Below are 25,413 nucleotides of genomic sequence, written 5' to 3'. Positions count from 1 at the left end.
AAAAACAGCAGATTGGCAAATTACAACAGTAATAAGAAAACTGTCATCGAGCAGCTGTTTTGTATCAACGGTTTGTTGGCTTTGTTGCAGGCTGTGTGCAAAGCTTGGTTATGGGTACCTTTATGTGAAAAATATTCACTACTTGCCTTGTACATTTCCCTAGAACTAGTTTAAAACATTGTATTACTTACCAAGATGTATACACCCCTTGACATTTTGTCTTTGGAAACTTGGATTCTAATTGGAACCTTGTTAGTGTTGGCAAGGTGAATGGGCTGAAAAGTTCTGTTTTGAAAATATGTGGTTGCTTTACAACAATCTGATTTTAAAATTCCAAAGGGTTCACAGCATCACTATTTAATTACTACACCATTGTTGAACCTTAAAGGAATACAATCTATTTATGCTTTCCAGGTATTATCTGCACAGAAAATGGCAGTTTCTTGCCAAGTACAACATTCCTCATCATCCCCCAGGAGTTTTGAAGTTTGGAACTCTGATGTACACATTTGGAAAAAATCCCAAAAGTGTATGATGAACTGTGAAATACAATTTTTTTCAATATTGTATTAAACCATTTGAAAATTGTACTTTTCAGTTTTTTACTACAGATCTGGAAGTAAAAGCAAAGTTTGGAAAGGTTTATGGGTAAGCACCAACACAGCTTTATGGTGTTTTTTCACAAAACCTTTGGCTAAAAATAAATTATTATTAACACAACCAAAAGAAAATGCTTCATGTTATGTATTTCTGTTTTCTTTGCAAAAACTAGGCATAATACAGTTGTGTCCATAAGATTACTCTTTATTATTTCTATGCAAAAACTAGGCATAATACAGTTGTGTCCATAAGATTACTCTTTATTATTTCTATGCAAAAACTAGGCATAATACAGTTGTGTCCATAAGATTACTCTTTATTATTTCTATGCAAACACTAGGCATAATACAGTTGTGTCCATAAGTTAGCTGTTTATTTTTTAGTAAAGTAGCACAGGTTAACTCATTAAATATCAAGATACAAATTTTTATTTCAACAAAATAAAGAGCTTATTCCGGGACTTCTCCAATCGTTGTGATCAGTGACCCAGATATCTTGAAGCAAATCATGATCAAGGAGTTCAATACTTTTTGTGATCGACAGGTACAATATATTACATAGTGCTATTCTTGCTGCCAGATTTAAAACATTGGTAACGAAACGGTGGTTACAATAAACACTTCGTAAAGTGCCAGAAGAACAATTGTTATAGCTGCCAGGTACATGGTTAGTACTAACCTTTTCAAACACAAGCCCACCAAAACACAATCTTTTTAGTGTGCTTAATATATGTTGTTGTTCCTTTATTAGCAGAATCCTGAAAATACACTTATCTGTTAATGTGGTGTATGAAAAATCATGTTTCTTTTTTGGAATAAACAATACACTCTGTATAGCTGATAAAAAAAATTCATTTGCAAATGATTCGATCGATATGTATTGAGAATAATTGTAGATATGATCACAATGTTTTCTAAGACTAACAAGACCATGATTTTAATTTTTCAAATCTTTTAAAAAGTATGATATAAAGTGGAGACTACATGCCCAAGATTTGCCTTGGTGTAACAACAGCTATTGTTTTTAATACTTGTTTTTTTTGCAAACAGAAAGTTTTTACAAAAATGAGTGGAAAAGCTTTGAACAATGGACTGTTAAATATCAGTGGGGATAGATGGAAACGTGTCAGGTAAAATGAAGAAATCTGTGAAAAAAGTTTTGTGAAACATGAAAGAAAGAAAAGTTTACCCACAATAAAATTTCAAATGTGTTAATTATGCCATGATGCAAAAACTCCCTTTGATCAGTTACAGATAAAGCATAGAAATCCCACTTTAAACAAATATACATCTTATTCAGGCACACAATTTCCCCTGTGTTTTCCACCACAAGACTCAAAGGAATGTTTACAGTAACGGAAAAATGTGCTGATACTATGGTTGAAAATATGAAAGTTATAGCAGAAGAAAATGATGGAAAGTTTGACTCAAAAAGGTGATATATATCTATATATATTTATGCATATGTGTAGCTCTACTCACTCAGTGTCTCTTTGCTTCAGTATTTTGTCCAAGTTCACTTTGGATGCTTTGTGTTCAGCTGGTTTTGGAGTAAAGGTCGATGCCCAGGCAAGTAGTCAATATTCACTGAACTTTCAACAAACTTAATTATAGTTTGTTGCTGATGCTGCCAGGCATATTACTTAGTATTTAAAAGCTCTTGGGCAAAAAGAAAAATTTGTTTGTACGACGTTTCGGTTCAACAGACCTTTATCAGGATAATCGAAGTAAAATGCCAACACGGTGATAAATAGTCATGCACGCAAAAAGGGGCAAAAAAAGGCCAAAGAAGCACAACATGTTTAATTTTAATCAAAAGCTTCCCGGGAAAGAAAAAACTTTTAAATTATTGTTATGCCATCAACAAACTGTTGAAATAGAATAAAAATTACTGTTTACCTTGCCTGTGATTTGCTTTCAATAAGACCAGAATATATGACTGATCAATTTGATCTACCTGAATATTATTAAGGTTCATAATGAGTATTTTTTAAGTGTCTTCTTTTATAGAAAATCTTCTAATTGCAAAAAAATCTCTGTTTCAGTCTAAAGAAGATTCGAAACCAGTTCAGATGGCTAAAAAACTTTTTTCTGCAAGTCCATTTTCAAATCCACTTGTCTTTGGCTTGTGTAAGTAACTTGTCAGGATGCATTCACATCAAAAACTTTCGTTCTGTTGATTTCATTGCCTACGGAATTTTTTTATGCAGTTATATTCCCACAATTGGAAAAGGTTTTTGAAAAAATCAACTATTCCTATTATCCCAAAGATGCCTTGAAATATTTTTCAAACCTTACAGAAGCCATAATAAAGAACAGACAAAGCAAAACATCTAAACAGGTAAATGATTTTATTAAATTTCTTGTTGAAATAATAATGGATTCGTTGAATGAGAATGTTTCAAAAATGAAAATCTAAACAGGAAAAGTTAAACATCGAAATCAGTGTTTCTCAAACTTTTTTCTGTACCGTCCCCCAAACACCTTAGTCATTTAACAACGCCCAACAGAACAGACAAAAAACACAACAAATTTATTTGTTGCTTGTCAATTAACGCGATGGGTGAGGTTGGTGCAATGACAACAATTTCTCAATATTAGGTTTCATGTCGGTCAAAAACCATCGTCTCCTCAATTGTCGATATCAAGACGATTTATTTTTCCTTCTGAAAGAGTGGTGAATGCGCTGAACCTACATTCCACCATGTAGGATCTAAGATAATTACGGAAAGGTGCTCGCATACCACCTGAAATGCGGTCGCGTACCACTAGTGGTAAACGTATACCACCGGTTGGGAAACACTGACTTAGGCTATAAGAGAAAATTTGCCCTGTTACCAAGCACCCTCAATCAGTCATGTATTTCCTAGCTCCCCACAATCACCAAATTGATCTCCTGTATGACTGGGTGCTGGCTCTCACTTGTAACAATTGCTGTGCTTTAGTGCAACTTAAAGTGTGCAATTTTGACTAACGCCAAAGCTAAGATGTGTATTATTGATATACTATTACTATTAGCATATGTTTCAAACAAATCTGTGTTCATCATCAGTGCTACTGTGTTTGAAACATCTGCTCAATATGTCGATGAACAGCATTTTAGCTTTGAAAATAAAATGTCTGTGCTTTTGTTATCATTTTGCCGCTTTATAGGACAACAACATGTTGGATATCATGGCTGAGTCCCTGATCACTGACGATGAAGCAAAAGTCAAACAGAAAGGTAAAAAAAATAACTTGTTGTTTAATTCATGTAAGAGTCCAATCTAAGTAGTTTATAATTATAGGTTAATGTATTGGGTTGTCCCTTGCAAAATCTGAGTAAGTCTAAGTAAAGCTAAAGTTTTCTGAATGTAAATAAAACCTTCATTTGCTTGGTTTTCAGGTTTGACAAAATGGGAGATCACAGGTAACAGTATGTTGATGTTGTTGGCTGGATATGACACAACATCAAGTGCAATCAATATTCTTGCATACAACCTTGCTTGGCATAAAGATGTCCAGCAAAAACTCAGAGAGGAAATACAAGATATGTTTGAGAGTGATGTAAGTCTATTAAATTTAGTAAATTATATTCTGTGAAGTGAATATAAATATATTAAAGAATACAATATTTAGTTGGTGCTTTCAAATATTTTAATCATATCAAGTAACAGATAAGTTTTTTCAACGGCTATTGATTAATTTTTGGAGTTAAATAAATTCAAATTTTATTTTTTGTGTTCAACTGAAAAACATTTTCTCGATTTATGTTGCAAATTTTGTTGTATTGCAGAAGCCCCTTACTTATGAGAAAGTCAATGAGATGAAATACATCACCCAGTGCATTAATGAGTCACTGAGGCTTTATCCACCTTCACCAAGGTAGTTATACTTAAAAATTTGTATTTAGTATATTTCTGCTTTCCCTATTGTATGGAATGTTTTAAAGAATCTACACAAGGGTTCCTTGGGTCCATGGCTGACATATCAAGGGTGTTGATTTTCTTAACAATAATCCTTCCTAGTTAGTTGAGTTTACAATTGGCCCAACTGATTTAAGAAATTCTGACATATCTCAAATACATGATATGTTATCTGCTCTGCAGAAATATGAGATATTGTGAGGAAGAGATCACCATTAATGGATTGACTATTCCTAAAGGGGTTCTTGTGTCAATACCAGTATATGGGATGACAAGAGACCCAGAATATTGGGATGAACCTTCTGAATTTAAACCAGAAAGGTAGGGCACCAAATAAAAACAGATGTGCAAAAGTTAAGTTATGAATATTGTAAACATATGATTTCTATAGAGATTTTCGCCGTTCAAATTTTTGTTTTGTTAAACCTGCATTAATATCCTACTTTGAATTTAATTATGTGAAATTCGAGTATAAACTTTATTTATGCGGCTTAAATAGTAGCTTGTATGTTTAATTATAGAATGGAGGACATGAGTAAAATTGACCCCATCATCTTCCAACCATTTGGAGCTGGACCAAGAAACTGCATTGGGATTAGATTTGCATATTTAGAAATAAAGATAGCAATATGCAAATTATTGCTTAACTTTGAAATTGATGTTTGTCCTGAGACACCGGTAAGTGTATGGTTTTCTAGTACAAACAATTGTTATTGTCAAATTTTGAAAATATTTTTCACTTTTACAGAAACCACCTTTGGAACTAGTTATGAAAGCAACTGTTCGTCCAAAAGAAGACGTTTATCTCAAAGTAACGCCATTGAAAAATTAAATATACACATGTCTGTGGGGTTGACGTACTGTAACTTGTAAAGCAATTGTAAATAACTCTAAATAGTCTCAGATATATTGAACGGTGCCTTTGTAGCGTGAGCGCGGAATGAGTCTCTTGGGTTGTAATTACTCCTTCTACCTCGTTCTGCAAAGTAATCAGATCTCGGATAATTTCCCTAGTAATTATTGTGTTGTAATTCGTTAAATGCTTCATCAAAACGATACATTACAGCCTTTGCAATACGAACGTTGATTCTACCAGGTTTAAGAGAATAGCAGGATGATAGAATTATAGTGGAATAAGTAGAGTGAATATTGAGGTACACACTTGGCTTTCTAAGCTATCCCTACTGAGAGCTGATTGGTCAATAATTTCATGTGATATTATGAACAGCTTGAAACAATATAATACAGAAACATAAATACGGAAGATAATTTTACACCGGGTCACAAAGTTTTTTTTAAAACTTGGTCCACATATAAGCCTATGTAATATAGAAATGTGTGCGAATATTAACGCTACTATTTCGTGTAGTATTTCAAGTTAATAAACAAAAATAACTGGTGGTGGCCCTGTTTACACACATTTTGGGTGAGCACTGACGGAAGGCGATCGGCCAAGTGTTATCTGCGACGCATTCAAACAATTAGTATAATACAAGAGTAAAGATGTTGTGGTAAACAGGATGTGAAATGAATCGCTTTACTCGATCGAAGGTTATGTTTACACTTGGGTCGGAAGTTGCAAAATATCCAATGAATGCTTGTGCAATGCTGCTTGTGCAATGCTGTAAAGAGATGAATTATGCAATGCTGCACACAAAACATTACACATAATTGCTCGTTTTACTGGGTATGTTACACAATCAACAAGACGCTACCAATTGTAACTACCAGTACGATTGGGCTTCAAAAATCCTTGATGTTACTTCTGTTTTAGTGTGTTGTCGTAGTTGCAAATATTTTGTATTGACCGTAATTTTCAAACATTTTGCGATTCACTGCTCAAAATATATTGTTTCTTAGAACATTCCATCAGAACTGTGAACTGTGATCCAAAGTAATAATTGCTCGAATTGACTATTTCTGGCCTCGGGCTGGTCTAAAATATGGCCCCCAATGCGTAGTTTCAACTTTGACTCAACCGTAAAGCTACAAACAGTTGTGGCGGAAATCTTGACGAAAAGCTGCAAACTCAGAGCGACAACAAACAAATTTGCGAAGTCGAAAGCAATCCTTGTCATTTTCAACATTATGTTCAAAATATCTGTTTGTTGAAGATGGGTATTAAATTGGAAAAATCCTGTTTTCAAGGCCCTCTGCTGTAATGCATCTAGCGACTGTTTCGCTGTTTCCCAATGACTTGTGACTTACATAGGGACCTAGTATTCTTCAAAGTTAGAAAAAAAATTGCACTAGGATGAGACTGTACAGAGGAAGGACTTGTTGAGCCTCCCGGAAGATCTTATGACCAACAGGGGGTATAAACAGCGGGGGTGCTTTGGCGCTTTTACAGCAACTAAATTTGATGCCATTGCATAGAGAAGAATCCAGGGGGGCAAATGCCCCTAGGGGGTGGCTATACCATTTTTCTAGTGACTAGTTTTGTTTTCAGCAGCACCCACCAGCAAGTAACAACCTGATTGAAATAGCCCAAAACCCCACTAAAACTGCCCCAAACACCCTAAAATTCGCCATGACAACAACACACGCATGTGTGCTCATTCAACCGTAAAATTGACTTATATGCATCACTGGTTTGCTTTGTGACGTAAAATTTCTATTGTCACAAAGGTCTACACGGTGGCATTTCCCAGCACAGCAGAAATACCAATATGCGCCCAGAACAAAAATCCTTAGAAAATTTGTGTTTAAACTTCTGCTTCAAAAACTTATGTTTGTATGCCCTGGTAATAACCACACTGGCAAAGCTCAGGGCCCCGGAAAACTGTCTCGTGGTTTCGGTCGCTTATCAATAATTTAAGTTTGTGGAAAAAATTTCTCTCAAACGAAAATACGCTTGGTTTGCAACTAGGAATCTCGACGATCTGTCTGACGTTTTTGGATACGCATGGATGCACACGGACGTTTTTCCGGTGGTTTCGAGTTAAAAAATACTTGATCAATATAAAAAAATTTCATACCGTTGTTAAACATTTTTTTCATGACGGGCTTTTTGCAACTTCATCAAGGGAAAATATTAATAAATACTTATAGGCAGGGTTAGAATCAAAATGAACTTAAAAAGGCAGGCTGACTTTTTGACGCCAAAATATCGGATTCGTGTCAGAACTTCGTCCGATTTTAATATATTACGAATTATTAGGATGGTTTACTAACTCTTCGAAATGAACGATGCTTGTTCGTGTACACACTTGCATGTTCGTTCAACCATCAAGCATAATTGCGCATTTAAAAATGTTTTCTTTAAAACAGTAAAAGGGGTTTGATTGTAGTGGCTTTTTTAAAATAGCTGTTTCTGCGTTACAATATTTGCATATCCGACCGCATTGGATCAAATTACATATTGCTTTCAAAAAATGTGGAAAACATAAACAACTTACTTAATTTATTCATTGGCAAAACAGGGAAATCACCGTATTAACAACCTATCTTATTACTTTTATGTAGACTGACGTCATTTTTTTTCCACACCAAGTAATTATAACCTTTTTAGGCGTAAAGCTTCAACTTTATGTAATTGCGCCACGCATTGAAACAGGAAGTGAAGTGCGGGGTCGTGTTGTTATCAATCTCCAATCCTTGTTTGGAAACTTTGCGCCGATCAAACATCACATCACGTATTGCCCTTGAGTAAACACAAACGTACGTCCCTAACTGCCATATATGGATTTGAGTCGCAGTCATATTTCCACGGCGGTTACCGGCTGCACTGCAATTGAACGTAAAGTTAGCAAATATTTGAATCCACTAACCTGTTTGTAACAGCCCATAATATCTTGCTTGACGCCAAATATGGTTTTGATTGCGTTTAACTTTTGCACAAGCTATGTAACATTGTCGTGACTCGTGACCGTCGGCCATCTTGCTTATATTAGCCATCGTGACCTTAGAGTTGGATGCAGTTTGTGTTGAGGATGTTGCAACTAACTTTCATTAAGGAAGGTGTCTGTATCTATGTGCATACAAATTACCTAAAACAAATCACAAGGCAGGGTTACTATAATACTGTTTGGGAAGTTCCTGTTAAACCCACAGGGGTTTATGAATCTTTCAGTTGAATATCCCTTAGCCGGATCTAAAAAAACAGCAGGTTGGCAAACAACAACAGAAATAAGCAATATTTACAGGAAGTTGATTGAAAGTCAACGCTTTGTTGCAAGCTGTGTGCAAGCTTGGTTATGGGTACCTTTATGTGAAAAATATTCACTACTTGCCTTGTACATTTCCCTAGAACTAGTCAAAAGATTGCATTACTTACCAAGATGTATACACCCCTGGACATTTTGTCTTTGGAAACTTGGATTCTAATTGGAACCTTGTTGGTGTTGGCAAGGTGAATGGGCTGAAAAGTTCAGTTTTGAATATATGTGGTTGCGTTACAATCTGACGATAAAATTCTAAATAGTTTACAGCATCACTATTTAATTAATACACCAATAATGAACCTTAAAGATATGCATTGCAAGTAACAGTCTAATGAAAAGAACTTGTCAATGATTTGAAAAAAAGTTATTTCTTGGATGTGTTAAGCATATTTAATTGTTCACAAAATGATTCATGACAATCTATTTATGCTTTCCAGGTATTATCTACACAGAAAATGGCAGTTTCTTGCCAAGTACAACATTCCTCATCACCCCCCAGGAGTTTTGAAGCTTGGAACTCTGATGTACACACTTGGAAAAAATCCCAAAAGCGTATGAAATATCAATTTTTTGCAATATTGGATTAAACTTTTTTTGAAAATTGTATTTTTTAGTTTTTTACTAAAGATCTGGAAATGAAAGAGAAGTTTGGAATGGTTTATGGGTAAGCACCAACACAGCTTTAGGGTATTTTCACAAAACCTTTGGTTAAAAATATATCATAATTAACACAACCGAAAAAAAATGCTTGAAGTTATGTATTTCTATTTTCTCAGTATAAACAAGACATACCTGAAATACAGACAATTATTTCACTGGTGTCCATAAGTTTGCTGTTTATTTTCTTGGTAAAGTAGCACAGGTCAACTCATTAAATATCAAGTTACAAATTTATACTTTTATAAAACAAAGAACTTATACTGGGACTGCTCCATCCATTGTGATCAGTGACCCAGATATCTTGAAGCAGGTCATGATCAAGGAGTTCAATACTTTTTATGACAGACAGGTACAATATATTACATAGTGCTATTCTTGCTGCCAGATTTGGAACATTGGTAACGAAACGGTGGTTACAATAAACACGTTTATAAAGTGCCAGAAGAACAATTCTTATTGATAACAATATACTATGGCTGCCAGGTACATGGTTAGTACTAACCTTTTCAAACACATGCCCACCAAAACACAATATTTTTAATGTGCCTATTATATGTTGTTGCTTCTTGATTAGCAGAATCCTGAATAGATGTGATTTTAATTTTTCAAATACTTCCAAAAGCGTAACACATACAGTGGAGACTATTTGCCCAAGACTTGCCATGGTTTAACAATAGCTATTTGTTTTATATACTTGTTGTTTTGCAAACAGAAAATGTTTACAAAAATGAGTGGAAAAGCTATGAACAATGGACTGTTAAATATCAGTGGGGATAGATGGAAACGTGTCAGGTAAACATCGAAAAATTCGTGATAAAAGTTTTGTGAAACACAAGGGAAAGAAGTTTACCCACAATAAAATTTCAAATGTGTTAATTATGCCATGATGCAAAAACTCCCTTTGATCAGTTACAGATAAAGCATAGAAATCCAACTTTACACAAATATACATCTTATTCAGGCACACAATTTCCCCTGTGTTTTCCACCACAAGACTCAAAGGAATGTTTACAGTGACAGAAAAATGTGCTGATACTATGGTGGAAAATATGAAAGTTATAGCAGAAGAAAATGATGGAAAGTTTGACTCAAAAAGGTGATATATATATATATGCATATGTGTAGCTCTACTCACCCAGTGTCTCTTTGCTTTAGTATTTTGTCCAAGTTCACTTTGGATGCTTTGTGTTCAGCTGGTTTTGGAGTGAACGTCGATGCCCAGGCAAGTACTCAATATTCACTGAACTTTTAACAAACTTAATTATGTTCAATTTTACTCAAAAATAATTAATGTTTACCTTGCCTGTGATTTGCTTTTATTAAGACCAGAATATATGACCAATCAACTTGATCTACCTGAATATGATTTAGGTTCATAATGAGTATTTCTTAAGTGTCATCTTTTATAGAAAATCTTTTAATTGCAAAAAAAATCTACGTTTCAGTCTAAAGAAGATTCGAAACCAGTTCAGATGGCTAAAAAACTTTTTTCTGCAAGTCCATTTTCAAATCCACTTGTCTTTGGCGTGAGTAAGTAACATGTCAGGATGCATTCACATTAAAACCTTTCTTTCTGTTAATTTCACTGCCTACGGTATATTTTCATGCAGTGGTATTCCCACAATTGGAAAATGTTCTGGAGAAAATCAACTATTCCTTTTTTCCCAAAGATGCCATGAAATATTTTTCGAACCTTACAGAAGCCATAATAAAGAACAGACAAACCAAAACTTCTAAACAGGTAAATGATTTTATTAAATTTCTTGTTGAAATAATAATAGATTGGTCGAATGAAAATTTTTGAAAAATGAAAATCTAAACAGGAAAAGTTAAACATCTAAATGATACAAAAAATCAGACTTGTAACACACAAGTTTTGTGCTACTTAATTATTAACAATTTGTGGTGACAAGTGCAACTTACTTAAGTTGTACAATTTTGACTAGAAGCCAAAGCTGAGATGTGTATTAATGATATACTATCATTATAAGCATATGTTTCAAACAATCTGTGTTCATCATCAGTGCTATTATCCATCAGTGCTACTGTGTTTGAAACGTCTGCTCAATATGTCAATGAACAGCATTTTAGCTTTGAAAATAAAATGTCTGTGCTTTCGTTATCATTTTGCCGCTTTTATAGGACAACAACATGTTGGATATCATGGCTGAGTCTCTGATCACTGAGGATGAAGCAAAAGTCAAACAGAAAGGTAAAAAATAACTTGTTGTTTAATTCATGTAGGAGTCCAATCTGAGTAGTTTATAATAATAGGTTAATGTATTGGGTTGTCCCTTGCAAAATCTGAGTAAATCTAAGTAAAGCTAAAGTTTTCTAAATGCAAATAAAACCTATGTTGAATTATTTGCTTGGTTTTCAGGTTTGACAAAATGGGAGATCACAGGTAACAGTATGTTGATGTTGTTGGCTGGATATGACACAACATCAAGTGCAATAAATATTCTTGCTTACAACCTTGCTTGGCATAAAGATGTCCAGCAAAAACTCAGAGAGGAAATACAGGATATGTTTGAGAGTGATGTAAGTCTATTAAATTTAGTAAATTATATTCTGTGAAGTGAATATACTGAAGAATACCATATTTAGTTGGTGCTTTCAAAAGATTTTAATCATATCAAGTAACAGCTAAGTTTTTTCAAAGGGTATTGGTTCATTTTGGAGTTAAATAAATTCAAATTTTATTTTTTGTATTCAACTGAAATACATTTCTCGATTTATGTTGCAAATTTTGTTGCATTGCAGAAATCACTTACTTATGAGAAAGTCAATGAGATGAAATACATCACCCAGTGCATTAATGAGTCACTGAGGCTTTACCCACCTGCACCAAGGTAAAAAAATTGTATGAAGTATGTTTCTGCTTTACCTATTGTAAGGCCTTTTTTAAAGAATCTACACCAGGGTTCCTTGGGTCCATGGCTGACATAGCAAGGGTGTTCACTTGATTTTTCAAACAATAATAATTCATAGTCATTTGAGTTTCACAATTGTCCCAACTGATTTAAGAAATTCTGACACACATTAAATACATGATATGTTATCTGCTCTGCAGAAATATGAGATATTGTGAGGAAGAAATCACCATCAATGGATTGACTATTCCTAAAGGAGTTCTTGTGGCGATTCCAGCATATGGAATGGCAAGAGACCCAGAATATTGGGATGAACCTTCTGAATTTAAACCAGAAAGGTAGGACACCAAATAAAAACAGTTGTGCAAAAGTTAAGTTATAAAGATTGCAAACATATGATTTTTATGTAGTTTTTCGCCGTTCAAATTTTTGTTTTGTTAAATCTGCATTAATAGCCTACTTCTAATTTAATTACGTGGAATTTAATTATAAACTTAATTTATGCGGCTTAAATAGTAGTTTGTATGTTTAATTACAGAATGGAAGACATGAGCAAAATTGATCCAATCATCTTCCAACCATTTGGAGCTGGACCGAGAAACTGCATTGGGATTAGATTTGCATATTTAGAAGTAAAGATAGCAATATGCAAATTATTGCTTAACTTTGAAATTGATGTTTGTCCCGAAACACCGGTAAGTATATGGTTGTCTAGGATAAACAATTGTAAATGTCAAATTTTGAAAATATTTTTCACTTTTACAGAAACCACCTTTGGAACTAGTTATGGAAGCGGCTGTTCGTCCAAAAGAGGACGTTTATCTCAAAGTAACGCCATTGAAAAAATAAAGATACCCATGTCTTTGGCGTACTGTAAAGTGTAAACAATCAACAAGATGCTACTAATTGTAACTATTAGTACTAGTGGGCTTCAAAAATCCTTGATGTTACTTCTGGTTTTGTGTGTTTTCGTAGTTGCAAATATTCTGTATTGACTGTAATTTCATACATTTACTGTGTGTTGCATTACTGTATTGGAGATATTGTGTATCAGTATGTGATAAGTTATATGTGACATTGTGACAATGACAGAAACATGCATTTTGCTCCAAACTGGATTTTCTGTACCAGTGGGAGCCAAGCAACGTGATTTGTGGCTAACGCCGTGCACTCACTTGCATGTTTGTGCAAACAGCGGATTCTTGGCTCCCACTGGTACAGTAGTTTTGAATTATTTTTCCGCCCAAAATTCAGAAATAAAACAGCTTTAGCAAATTACAGAATTACAATATAAAGATTTTAATGTGTTCACTGTGGGTAACTTCATCTGTGTTGCGTCATATAAACCAATAGGTCGGAAAAAAATTACATAGCAGTGCAAATAGAGGAATAGCCGAGTATAAGCACATCTTACTACTTTAAGTCATCAGGGCCTTTGATTTCGTTCAAGTACGATTTCCAATCGAAACTTATTTTGCAGCAAAAGTCATTGCCCAGCCGAACATATATAGCCTACCATCATAACAACCCGGAATCTTTGGATTTTGCGGACAAATAATCTGCAAAATCTTGTTCATATCAGACTTTACCAACAATGTCGTTATTGCGATGTTTGAATGGCCATCGCGTCAACGCCATCGATAATGATCAGAAAATACTAAAATCACATTTAAATTGAGCACCCGACAATAGTGAAGAGCCATCGCAATATGTCAGACCAACGTGATGATGTGTGACATATTTCCCACAAATACAAATGTGAGTGTTTGAGCTTGCTACAAAGTTCTGGTTTGCCCTACACATCAAAGACCATCAGATAAAACTAACCGCATTATTATACAAAAGTATGAAAAGCATAAACAACTTACTTGTTTACTGCTATTTTTGTTGCCAGGCATACTAATTAATCAGAATTGCTCTTCTGGCACTTCGTTTCTAACGTGTTTATTGGAAACCAACGTTTCGTCTGCCATCCGGCGAGACTTCTTCAGGGTTATGTCAACAGTAAAGCATCACGCACATAAAACACTAAAAACATAGGAAAAACGCAGGAAAAACACAAGGAAAAAGGAATAGATAACACTGGCACCGCTTGCATCGTCACGTGAACCAGGTGTGTAGCGGGGCGTAACATTTACAACAAGTTGTTGTATACAGCAGGAAAATATACGCATTGCTCCTTATCGTTTATGCAATTGCATTCCTGCTGTATACAACAACTTGTTGTAAATGTTACGCCCCGCTACACACCTGGTTCACGTGACGATGCAAGCGGTGCCAGTGTTATCTATTCCTTTTTCCTTGTGTTTTTCCTGCGTTTTTCCTACGTTTTTAGTGTTTTATGTGCGTGATGCTTTACTGTTGACATAACCCTGAAGAAGTCTCGCCGGATGGCAGACGAAACGTTGGTTTCCAATAAACACGTTAGAAACTAAGTGCCAGAAGAGCAATTCTGATTAACTTACTTGTTTTATCGTTTTGCACAACAGGGGAACTACCGTTTGATAAACCTTTAACGTTCCTTCAATGGGACGTGACGTCGTTGTTTTCCGATTTCACCTTTTTAGAAATTCGTTTTAGTTTGTGTTATTGCGCCACACACTGGGTGCAAGGTCACTTTTTCTCATCAATCTCCCATCCTTGTTCGGGAACTTTGCGCAGATCAAACATCACATTACGAATTGCCACAGCCTGCTGCCATATATGGAGTTCTACCCACCGGTGTCTCGTCGGTTACGAGGTACACAAAGGCAACTGTTTGCACTACTGCTTAGTGCGAGGTCTGCAGAGAATCAGAGCATTACAGCCTTTGAAACGCGAGGTAATAGGTTGCTTGATGCCAAATATGGTTGTGAATAAGTTAGCATTGTGCACATGACAAAATGTGTGGTAACGACCTTCCTGCTTACGTCAGCCATCATGACTTATAAATGTTCTGTGATTTTTCCTGACGCAAAGATAATATATAAAAGGAAATCCCAAAGAGATTCATTCAAAGTTAAGTTGGACAAATGCAAAGTCAAGTCTAATCTAACATTTGTTATTAAGTCAATCCTTATCAGTAGTACTGCAGAATCTGTGTACATGACAAGCAAGCCAGAACCTTCGGACAAAAAATCAAAATAAGCTTTGTTTTTAGACTTTTTGTTGTGAAAATTGTTGGCTCCTTGTAATTAAAACATTGCATATTGCCAGAGAGTTGGTCACAAGGTTATAATATTTACAAGATGTTTACACCCCTTGACATTTTGTCTCTGGAAACTTGGATTCTAATTGGAACACTGTTGGTGTTAGCAAGGTGAATAATTCGAAAAGTTCCATCAATGTGAAATTAGAAGCAGCAGTTTAGAGAGCCACTATTCAGTTATTTTATCATTATTAAACCTCAAAGAACTGTTGTGCAAATAATACTTGAGACATAATATGATTTTCCTGAACAATGTTGACACTTGATATACATAACATTTTAGTTGGATATTAAATTAAACTGATTGTCCATGACAACGCATTTATTCTTTTCAGATATTATCTGCATAGAAAATGGCAATTTCTTGCCAAGTACAACATTCCCCACCACCCTCCTGGTATCATGAAGTTCGGCACTTTCACAGATGTATTTGGAAATAATCCCAAAGCAGTTCGTTATATGTTTTACTTAATGTTCAAACAATGTGTTTAAAACCAATTGATGTTTTGCTTTTCAGTTTTTTACAAAGGACCTTGAGTTGAAAGAAAAGTTTGGAATGGTTTATGGGTAATTCCCTGCTATTTAGTTGACTGTTTTAATGACCTATTTTTGCCAAAATTAAACTGTCTACATAGCAAAACAACGACATACCTTATTAGATAAAACGTAATCACTACAAAATCTACTGTTTTGTATTTGAAAATTAAAGCAGATAAATTTATTAAATATCAAAGAACAAAAAACCTGTTTCTAAATCACAGAAGTTACATGGGGACAGCTCCATCCATTGTGATCAGTGACCCAGATATCTTGAAGCAAGTCATGATCAAGGAGTTCAACAAATTTTATGACAGACAGGTACAATATACACTAAGATACTATAGGGGCAGTAATAATCTTTCAAACATGCATTGCATGTTTATTTGGATAAGAGTTTGTAATGTTTTGTTGTTCCTTGGTTTAACAGTGTAACATTTCAAATCAAAAAGCTATTTGGTTTTCTATTGTGCGTACTTAATACCAGAAGGTATTTCAGGCTTTACATTTGTATGTTTTGAAAACAGAAAACCTTCACAAAGCTGAACGGAAAAGCTCTTAACAACAGTCTGCTACATATCAGTGGTGACTGATGGAAACGTGTCAGGTAAACATGATGAAATTTAATGAAAGTATTTTTTATAACACAGTAGTATTTCATTCAAAAGTCAGGAAAAAGGGGATCCAGCTTGGCTGCAATGCCTGGACTGTGATGCCTGTAAACCTAATTGTTGTGAAATTAAGACAAGACTTGTCTTAATAGGCATGTGCCAGTGGCGGTGCGCGGGTTGCCCTGGGCTTTGCGCGCTCTACGCTTGCTTGGGTGGTTGGCTGTGTGCTGTCGCGCACGTGTTCTGTTGGTGTAGTTTTTAGTTCTCGTCCAGGTGTGTGTGCTGTTTTCTTTCGACCAATGTGTTTTTCAGTTGTTCCTTAGTTACAGTGACTTAAAGCCTCATTTAGGAAATAAACAATTTAACATCATAACACTAATGATCTGTTTTATAACTTTGTTTTTCGTAGTCACACTATCAGGTGCTCTGTGCGTGTATTTTCTTATTGTTTCAACTATTGTGTACCTACAAAGCCTTGTCTAGTGAAATCCTCTAAAACAATAATAATGAAATACATTGAAAAGAATACTTTTTAACTAAGTGCTACTGATGGATTAACCACAAATTAATAAGCAAGGACTGTACAAGTTATACCATTGATATTTTATCAGACATGCCGTTTCCCCTGTATTTTCCACATCCAAGCTCAAAGGAATGTTCGTTGTGACAGAGAAGTGTGCAGATACTTTAGTGGAGAATATTCGAATTGCTGCAGAAGAATCTGATGGAAAGTTGGACATAAAAAGGTGATAACTTTACATGAAACTGTGTGACGATTTAAATGTTTGATATTCTTGCTTTACAGTACATTGTCCAAATTTACCTTGGATGCCCTGTGTTCATCTGGCTTTGGAGTTAAGGTTGAAACGCAGGTTTGTGGTTAACTTCATCAAGTTTGTTCGGTTAAAAACTTACTTTACCAAAATATATGATATATCCGAGAATCACAAGACATTTACAAGCACTACTTTGATTAGTATCGTCCAACTACATCATTGATGTTTTAAACTTTTCATTTCAGACAAAAGAAGACGCAAAACCTATTCAGATGGCTAAAAAACTTTTTGCCATAGACCCTATGTCAAATCCACTGGTTTTTATTGTCAGTAAGTAACAAGTCAACATTCACGTTCCTCCAAATTTTTTTTATGTTTAAATTTTTTTCATGCAGTGTTATTCCCACAAATGGAAAAGCTTCTTGAAAAAATCGACTATTCCTTTTTTCCCAGAGATGCCATGGATTATTTTACAAACCTTGCAGAAGCCATAATAAAGAACAGACAAAGCAAAACCTCCAAACAGGTTAGGATTGTTTTCCATACAAAAATTACAATGCAACTAAATCTCATTAGTGACTTAAGGAGAATGCTTGGGAATAAAAAAATTATACTCTACCAACAGTACAATAAATTATGAAATATTTATATACTGTTATGAGTTTATCCTGGCTGAATTACAGGAAAACAACATGTTGGATATTATGGCAGAGTCCCTTATCACCGATGAGGAAGCAATAGCCCACAAAAAAGGTAGAAACAGTTGCAAATGTAATTAGTTTTTTTAGCAGGACAATCGAAGCAGTTCACCATAATATCTTGGCATTACTGTAAAAAATACACAATTATTGACAATGTTTATTTTTTTATTTCAACAAAATATTATTAGATATCAGATTCCTGTAACTTATAGAAATTCTGTTTCAACAGTTAAAACTTTTTTTGAATATGTGACTTGCTCCTCTTTCAGGTTTGACAAAGTTGGAGATCACTGGAAACAGCGTTGTGATGTTGTTGGCTGGATATGATACATCTTCAAGTGCATTAAACTTCCTTCTATACAACCTTGCTTGGCATAAAGATGTCCAGCAAAAACTCAGGGAAGAAATACAGGAGGTTTTTGAGAGTGATGTAAGTTTCTTAAATGTAATTTCCCTGTGAAGTAAACATATTTTTAAAAAATATGGAATACTGTGACTTTGGATTTTTGATGTTTTTGAATTTTAATGTTTATAATAATACAGATTGGTTGCTATAATTACACGCAAAAATGAGGTTTTTGTAAATTGCAGTTTCCTATGCTCAAAAATGCAATAAAATTTTTCTTTGCTAAATTATTGCTCAAAATCTTGTCGTAATATCATTTGTGGACTTATAGTTTTGCCTAAAAAAGATAAAAAACATTTTCAAACAAATCCTTAATTTTCAATGTTCGTCAGAAACCGCTTACATATGAGAAGATCAATGAATTGAAATTCGCCACCCAATGTATTAACGAGTCACTGAGACTTTATCCCCCGGCTCCGAGGTAAGTGTCTATAAGAGTTGTTGCATGTGAGTTGTTTTTATCACATTTCTGCTGCAATTTTTGTCAGTTGGTAAATTTCAAAGCAATTCAATATATTTACAAAAAAGCCATAATAATTGAGAGCTGCAGACAGGACGTACACACTGTTTCTACCTGTAAGGTTTCATCATTGCAGCCGTTGACTGTGGCAAAGTGCTAGCTTTTACACTAGTGGGTTCCCAACTTTCCGAAATGGTAATCTAAACCAATAGTTCCCAACTTACCTAAAATGGCAACACTTCTTCCAAACAAAATGTTAACACTGCTTGCTGGCATAAATTTTCCCTTCTTAGAGATGAATACCGGTATGTCGAAAGGTCATGTGATTCACTATGGTTACAAAATTCGTCCAAAGCCCTCAAGTACAATAAAACGACCTGAGAGCCTGTTCTAATGAATATGTGCTGTTATATATGCATATAATACACAGCATTCTTGATCAGTGTAATTCTGCAGAAATATGAGATATTGTGAGGAAGAAATCACCATCAATGGATTGACAATTCCTAAAGGAGCAGAGGTGGCAATACCTGTATATGGGATGACAAGAGACCCGGAATATTGGGATGAACCTTTGGAATTTAAACCAGGAAGGTTACAAATAGTTGTAAAGCATTCATGTTTTCAAAAAATGTATCTGCTGTATGTTTAATTACAGAATGGAAGACATGAGTAAAATTGATCCCATCATCTTCCAACCATTTGGAGCTGGACCGAGAAACTGCATTGGAATTAGATTTGCATATTTACAAATAAAGATAGCAATATGCAAATTATTGCTTAACTTTGAAATTGATGTTTGTCCCGAGACACCGGTAAGTATATGGTTTTCTAGTATAAACAATTGTTATTGTCAAATTTTGAAAATATTTTTCACTTTTTCAGAAACCGCCTTTGGAACTAGTTATGGAAGCGGTCGTTCGTCCAAAAGAAGACATTTATCTCAAAGTAATGCCATTGAAAAAATAAATATACCCATGTCTTTGGCGTACTGTAAAGTGTAAGCAATCAACAAGGCGCTACCAATTGTAACTACCAGTACTAGTGGGCTTCAAAAATCCTTGATGTTACTTCTGCTTTTGTGTGTTTTCGTAGTTGCGAATATTCTGTATTGACTGTAATTTCGTTCATTTACTGTGTGTTGCATCATTGTATTGGAGATATTGTGTATCAGTCTGTGACAAGTATGTGACATTGTGAAAATGACAGAAACATGCACTTTGCTCCAAACTGGATTTTCTGTGCCAGTCATTGTTTTCGATTTCACCTTTTTTGTCGTGTCGTTGTAGTTGGTGTTATTGCGCCACACACTGGGTTCAGGGTCACGTTTTCTCACCAATCTTCCATCCTTGTTTGGGAACTTTGCGCAGATCAAACATCACATTACGAATTGCCCTTGTGTAAACACGCCGCACCGGTAGCTGCCATGTATGGAGTCCTACCCACCGGTGTCTCGTCGGTTACGAGGTACACAAAGTCCACTGGTTGCACTGCTGCTTAGTGCGAGGTCTGCAGAGTATCAGAGCATTACAGCCTTTAAAACGCGACGTAATAGGTTGCTTGATGCCAAAAATAGTTGTCAATAAGTTAGCATTGTGCACATGACAAAAGTTGTGGTAACGACCTTCCTGCTTACGTCAGCCAACATGACTCATAATTGTTCTGTGATTTTGCTGATGCAAAGACAATATAAAAGGAAATCCCAAAGAGATTCATTCAAATTTAAGTTGGACAAATGCAAAATCAAGTCTAATCTATCATATGTTTTTAAGTCAATCCTTATCAGTAGTACTGCAGAATCTGTGTACATGACAAGCCAGCAAGAACCTTCGGACAAAAAAAATCAAAATAAGCTTTGTTTTTAGACTTTTTGTTGTGGAAATTGTTGACTCCTTGTAATTAAAACATCGCATATTGCCAGAGAGTTGGTCACAAGGTTATATTATTTACAAGATGTATACACCCCTGGACATTTTGTCTCTGGAAACTTGGATTCTAATTGGAACACTGTTGGTGTTAGTGAGGTGAATAATTTGAAAAGTTCCATTAATGTGAATTAGGAAGCAGCAGTTTAGAGAGCCACTATTCAATTATTTTATCATTATTAAACCTCAAAGAACTGTTGTGCAAATAATACTTGAGACATAATATGATTTTCCTGAACAATGTTGACATTTGTTATACATAACATTATAGTTGGATATTAAATCAAACTGATTGTCCATAATAACGCATTTATTCTTTTCAGATATTATCTGCATAGAAAATGGCAATTTCTTGCCAAGTACAACATCCCCCATCACACTCCAGGTATCATGAAGTTCGGCACTTTTACGGATGTTTTTGGAAATAATCCCAAAGCGGTTCGTTATATGTTTTACTTAATGTTCAAACAATGTGTTTAGAACCATTTGATGTTTTGCTTTTCAGTTTTTTACAAAGCACCTTGAGTTGAAAGAAAAGTTTGGAATGGTTTATGGGTAATTCCCTGGTATTTAGTTGACTGTTTTAATGACCTATTTTTTGCAAAAAATAATCTGTCTACAAAGCAAAACAACGACATATCTTTTTTGAAAAAACATAATCACCACAAAATCTACTGTTTGTGTCTTTAAAAATTACAGCAGATTAATTTATTAAATACCAAAGAACAAAAACTCTGTTGATAAATTACAGAAGTTACATGGGGACAGCTCCATCCATTGTGATTAGTGACCCAGATATCTTGAAGCAAGTCATGATCAAGGAGTTCAATAAATTTTATGATAGACAGGTACAACATACACTTAGCTACTATAGAGGCAGTAATAATCTTGGAAACATGCATTGCATGTTTATTTGGATAAGAGTTTTTAATGTTTTGTTGTTCCTTGGTTTAACAGTGTAACATTTAAAATCAAAAAACTATATTGGTTTTCAATTGTGCGTACTTAATACCAGAAATTATTTCAGGTTTTGCATTTGTTTGTTTTGAAAACAGAAAACCTTCACAAAGCTGAACGGAAAAGCTTTGAACAACAATCTGGTTAATATCAGTGGTGACCGATGGAAACGAGTCAGGTAATCATGATGAAATTTAATGAAAAGTATTTTTTATAACACAGTAATATTTCATGCAAAACTCAGAAAAAAGGGACTGATCCAGCTTGGCTGCAACGCCTGGACTGTGATGCCTGTAAACCTAATGATCTTTTTTATAATTTTGTTTTTCACAGTCACACAATCAGGTGCTCTGTGCATGTATCTGTTATTGTTTCAACTATTGTGTACCTACAAAGCCTTGTCTAGTGAAATCCTCTAAAACATTAGTAATGATATACATTGAAAAGAATACTTTTTAAACTAAGTGCTACTGATGAATTTAATTTTAAGTAATAAGCAAGAACTGTACAAGTTATGCCATTCATATTTTATCAGACATGCTGTTACCCCTGTATTTTCCACATCAAAGCTCAAAGGAATGTTCATTGTGACAGAAAAGTGTGCAGATACTTTAGTGGAGAATATTCGAATTGCTGCAGAAGAATCTGATGGAAAGTTGGACATAAAAAGGTGATAACTTTACATGAAACTGAGTGACGATTTAAATGTTTGATATTCTTGCTTTACAGTACATTGTCCAAATTTACCTTGGATGCTTTGTGTTCATCTGGCTTTGGAGTTAAGGTTGAAACGCAGGTTTGTGGTTAACTTCATCAAGTTTGTTCAGTCAAAAACATACTTTACCAAAATATATGATCTATCTGAGAACCACAAGACATTTATAAGCACTACTTTGATTAGTATCGTCCAACTACATCATTGATGTTTTGAACATTACATTTCAGACAAAAGAAGATGCAAAACCTATTCAGATGGCTAAAAAACTTTTTGCCATAGACCCCATGTCAAATCCACTGGTTTTTATTGTCAGTAAGTAATAAGTCAACACTCACGTTCCTCCAATTTTTTTTTTCATTTTTCTAATGCAGTGTTATTCCCACAAATGGAAAAGCTTCTTGAAAAAATCGACTATTCCTTTTTTCCCAGAGATGCCATGGACTATTTTACAAAGCTTGCAGAAGCCATAATAAAGAACAGACAAAGCAAAACCTCCAAACAGGTTAGGATTGTTTTTCATGCAGAAATTACAATGCAACTAAGTCTCATTAGTGATTAAAGGAGAATGCTTAGAAATAAAAAAATTATACTCTACCAACAGTACAATAAATTATGAAATATTTATATACTGTTATGAGTTTATCCTGGATGAATTACAGGACAACAACATGTTGGATATTATGGCAGAGTCCCTTATCACCGATGAGGAAGCAAAAGCCCACAAGAAAGGTAGTAACAGTTGCAAATGTAATTAGTTTTTATAGCAGGACAATCGAAGCAGTTCACCATAATATCTTGGCATTAATTTAAAATAGTAAAATACACAATTATTGGCAATGTTTTTTTTATTTCAAAGAAATATTATTAGATAACCTGTTCCTGTAACTTATAGAAATTCTGTTTCAACAGTTAAATTTGTTTGAATATGTGACTTGCTTGTTGCTCCCCTTTCAGGTTTGACAAAGTTGGAGATTACTGGAAACAGCGTTGTGATGTTGTTGGCTGGATATGATACATCTTCAAGTGCATTAAACTTCCTTCTATACAACCTTGCTTGGCATAAAGATGTCCAGCAAAAACTTAGGAAGGAAATACAGGAGGTTTTTGAGAGTGATGTAAGTTTCCCAAATCTAATGTCTCTGTGAAGTAAACATATGTTTAAAAAATATGGAATATTGTGTTTTTTATTCTTTTCAAATTTTAATGCTTATAATAATACAGATTGGTTGCTATTATTACACGCAAAAATAAGGTTTTTGTAAATTGCAGTTTCCTTTGCTCAAAAATGCAATTAAAATTTTCTTTACAAAATTATTGCTCAAAATCTTGTCGTAATATCATTTGTTGACTTTTAGTTTTTGCCTGAAAAATACAAAATATTTTTCAAACAAATCCTTAATTTTTAATGTTCGTCAGAAACCGCTTACATATGAGAAGATCAATGAGTTGAAATTCGCCACCCAATGTTTTAACGAGTCACTGAGACTTTATCCCCCGGTTCCGAGGTAAGTGTCTATAAGAGTTGTTGCATATGAGTTCTATTTATCACATTTCTGCTGCAATTTTTTTCAGTTGGATTATTTTAAAGCAATAGTTCCCAACATAAATTTTCCCTTCTTAGAGATGTTGAAGTTGAAAAGTCATGTGATTTGCTATGTTTATGAAATTTGTCCTAGGTCGTTTTAATGTACTTGACGACTTTGGACAAATTTCAAGTACATTAAAACGATCTGGGAGTGTACTCATGAATATGTGCTGTTATATATGCATATAATAGACAATATTCATGATCAGTGTAATTCTGCAGAAATATGAGATATTGTGAGGAAGAGATCACCATCAATGGATTGACAATTCCTAAAGGAGCAGAGGTGTCAATACCAGTATATGGGATGGCAAGAGACCCGGAATATTGGGATGAACCTTTGGAATTTAAACCAGAAAGGTTGCAAATACTTGTAAAGCATTCATGTTTTCAAAATGCATCTGCTGCATGTTTGGTTACAGAATGGAAGACATGGGTAAAATTGATCCAATCATCTTCCAACCATTTGGAGCTGGACCGAGAAACTGCATTGGGATTAGATTTGCATATTTACAAATGAAAATAGCAATATGCAAATTACTGCTTAACTTTGAAATTGATGTTTGTCCCGAGACACCGGTAAATATATGGTTTTGTAGTATAAACAATTGTAAATGTCAAATTTTGAAAATATTTTTCACTTTTTCAGAAACCACCTTTGGAACTAATTATGGAAGCGGCTGTTCGTCCAAAAGAAGACGTTTATCTCAAAGTTACTCCATTAAAAAAATAAATATACCCATGTCTTTGGCGTACTGTAAAGTGTAAGCAATCAACAAGGCGCTACCAATTGTAACTACCAGTACTAGTGGGCTTCAAAAATCCTCGATGTTACTTCTGATTTTGTCTGTTTTCGTAGTTGCAAATATTCTGTATTGACTGTAATTTCGTACATTTACTGTGTGTTGCATTGCTGTATTGAAGATATTGTGTATCAGTCTGTGACAAGTATGTGACATTGTGACAATGACAAAAACATGCATTTTGCTCCAAACTGGATTTTCTGTACCAGTGGGAACCAAGCAAATACCCACGCAACGTGATTTGTGCACTCACTTGTATGTTTGTGCAAACAGCGGATTCTTGTAGTTTTTAATTATTTTTCCACCACAATTCAGAAATAAAAGAGGTTTGGCAAAATTCAGAATTACAATTTAAAGATTTTGATGTGTTTACTGTGGGTAACTGCGTCTGTGTCGCGTTATATACACGTACGAAAACGTTAGAAAAAAATTACGTTGCAGTGCAATTAGAGGAATAGCCGAATATAAGTACATCCAACTACTTTAAACCAGGGCTTTTAAGTTCGTCCAAGTCCGATTTCCAATCGAAACTTATTTTGCAGCAAGA

General features: G+C 34.6%; 2 protein-coding genes, 1 long non-coding RNA gene and 1 pseudogene across 7 annotated transcripts; 3 read left to right on the top strand and 1 right to left on the bottom strand.

The window, feature by feature from the left end:
* Positions 1 to 4: 4 nt before the first annotated feature.
* On the top strand, positions 5 to 13,477 carry LOC145906495 (cytochrome P450 3A11-like). 3 transcript variants are annotated; one of them, XM_082993926.1, is made up of 15 exons: positions 5 to 266; positions 9,105 to 9,219; positions 9,282 to 9,331; positions 9,580 to 9,676; positions 10,040 to 10,119; positions 10,289 to 10,423; positions 10,483 to 10,549; positions 10,773 to 10,857; positions 10,938 to 11,068; positions 11,470 to 11,539; positions 11,708 to 11,868; positions 12,091 to 12,179; positions 12,401 to 12,538; positions 12,739 to 12,895; positions 12,966 to 13,477. In XM_082993926.1, exons 1-15 carry the CDS (start codon positions 196 to 198, stop codon positions 13,047 to 13,049), a joined length of 1,530 nt encoding a protein of 509 aa, XP_082850052.1. In that variant the 5' UTR covers positions 5 to 195; the 3' UTR covers positions 13,050 to 13,477. The 3 variants fall into 3 exon arrangements, with proteins under 3 accessions (XP_082850052.1, XP_082850050.1, XP_082850051.1); XM_082993924.1 differs by lacking the exons at positions 9,105 to 9,219; positions 9,282 to 9,331; positions 9,580 to 9,676; ... (9 more) ...; positions 12,739 to 12,895; positions 12,966 to 13,477 and adding exons at positions 415 to 529; positions 599 to 648; positions 1,047 to 1,143; ... (9 more) ...; positions 5,026 to 5,182; positions 5,253 to 5,828 and having other exon boundaries at positions 62 to 266; XM_082993925.1 differs by lacking the exon at positions 5 to 266 and adding an exon at positions 8,741 to 8,855.
* LOC145906496 (uncharacterized) lies at positions 2,673 to 9,090 on the bottom strand. Of its 2 annotated transcripts, none has more exons than XR_014402824.1 (3): positions 8,781 to 9,090; positions 8,275 to 8,407; positions 2,673 to 2,788 (listed from the first exon to the last, which is right to left on the bottom strand). It is a non-coding gene; the product is annotated as an uncharacterized LOC145906496 (long non-coding RNA). The 2 variants fall into 2 exon arrangements; XR_014402823.1 differs by lacking the exon at positions 2,673 to 2,788 and adding an exon at positions 5,844 to 5,966.
* Positions 13,478 to 15,404: 1,927 nt separating the features above from the next.
* LOC145905409 (cytochrome P450 3A11-like) lies at positions 15,405 to 20,473 on the top strand (annotated as a pseudogene). Its single transcript, XR_014402737.1, has 15 exons — positions 15,405 to 15,498; positions 15,723 to 15,837; positions 15,905 to 15,954; positions 16,149 to 16,245; positions 16,452 to 16,531; positions 17,147 to 17,281; positions 17,341 to 17,407; positions 17,557 to 17,641; positions 17,707 to 17,837; positions 17,995 to 18,064; positions 18,282 to 18,442; positions 18,751 to 18,839; positions 19,335 to 19,472; positions 19,537 to 19,693; positions 19,764 to 20,473. The product of XR_014402737.1 is annotated as a cytochrome P450 3A11-like (transcript).
* Positions 20,474 to 20,764: 291 nt separating this feature from the next.
* Positions 20,765 to 25,029, top strand: LOC145905410 (cytochrome P450 3A11-like). The gene is made up of 15 exons (XM_082992598.1): positions 20,765 to 20,902; positions 21,127 to 21,241; positions 21,309 to 21,358; positions 21,555 to 21,651; positions 21,859 to 21,938; positions 22,296 to 22,430; positions 22,490 to 22,556; positions 22,706 to 22,790; positions 22,850 to 22,980; positions 23,138 to 23,207; positions 23,433 to 23,593; positions 23,895 to 23,983; positions 24,286 to 24,423; positions 24,486 to 24,642; positions 24,713 to 25,029. Exons 1-15 carry the CDS (start codon positions 20,832 to 20,834, stop codon positions 24,794 to 24,796), a joined length of 1,530 nt encoding a protein of 509 aa, XP_082848724.1. The 5' UTR covers positions 20,765 to 20,831; the 3' UTR covers positions 24,797 to 25,029.
* Positions 25,030 to 25,413: the final 384 nt, after the last annotated feature.

The sequence above is a fragment of the Ascidia mentula genome, chromosome 6 (assembly GCF_947561715.1).
Source record: "Ascidia mentula chromosome 6, kaAscMent1.1, whole genome shotgun sequence".
Classification (NCBI taxonomy): Eukaryota; Metazoa; Chordata; class Ascidiacea; order Phlebobranchia; family Ascidiidae; genus Ascidia; species Ascidia mentula.
This window is presented reverse-complemented; position numbering and strand designations above follow the sequence as displayed.

Bases quoted from the DNA above. Each gene is read 5' to 3' on its own strand.
- LOC145906495 (XM_082993926.1), top strand. From the start codon at position 196: ATGTATACACCCCTTGACATTTTGTCTTTGGAAACTTGGATTCTAATT. The intron at 11,540-11,707 runs GTAAAAAATAAC...CTTGGTTTTCAG, and splicing joins AGCAAAAGTCAAACAGAAAG to GTTTGACAAAATGGGAGATC. The intron at 11,869-12,090 runs GTAAGTCTATTA...GTTGCATTGCAG, and splicing joins AGGATATGTTTGAGAGTGAT to AAATCACTTACTTATGAGAA.
- LOC145905410 (XM_082992598.1), top strand. From the start codon at position 20,832: ATGTATACACCCCTGGACATTTTGTCTCTGGAAACTTGGATTCTAATT. The intron at 22,431-22,489 runs GTGATAACTTTA...CTTGCTTTACAG, and splicing joins GGAAAGTTGGACATAAAAAG to TACATTGTCCAAATTTACCT. The intron at 23,208-23,432 runs GTAGTAACAGTT...CTCCCCTTTCAG, and splicing joins AGCAAAAGCCCACAAGAAAG to GTTTGACAAAGTTGGAGATT.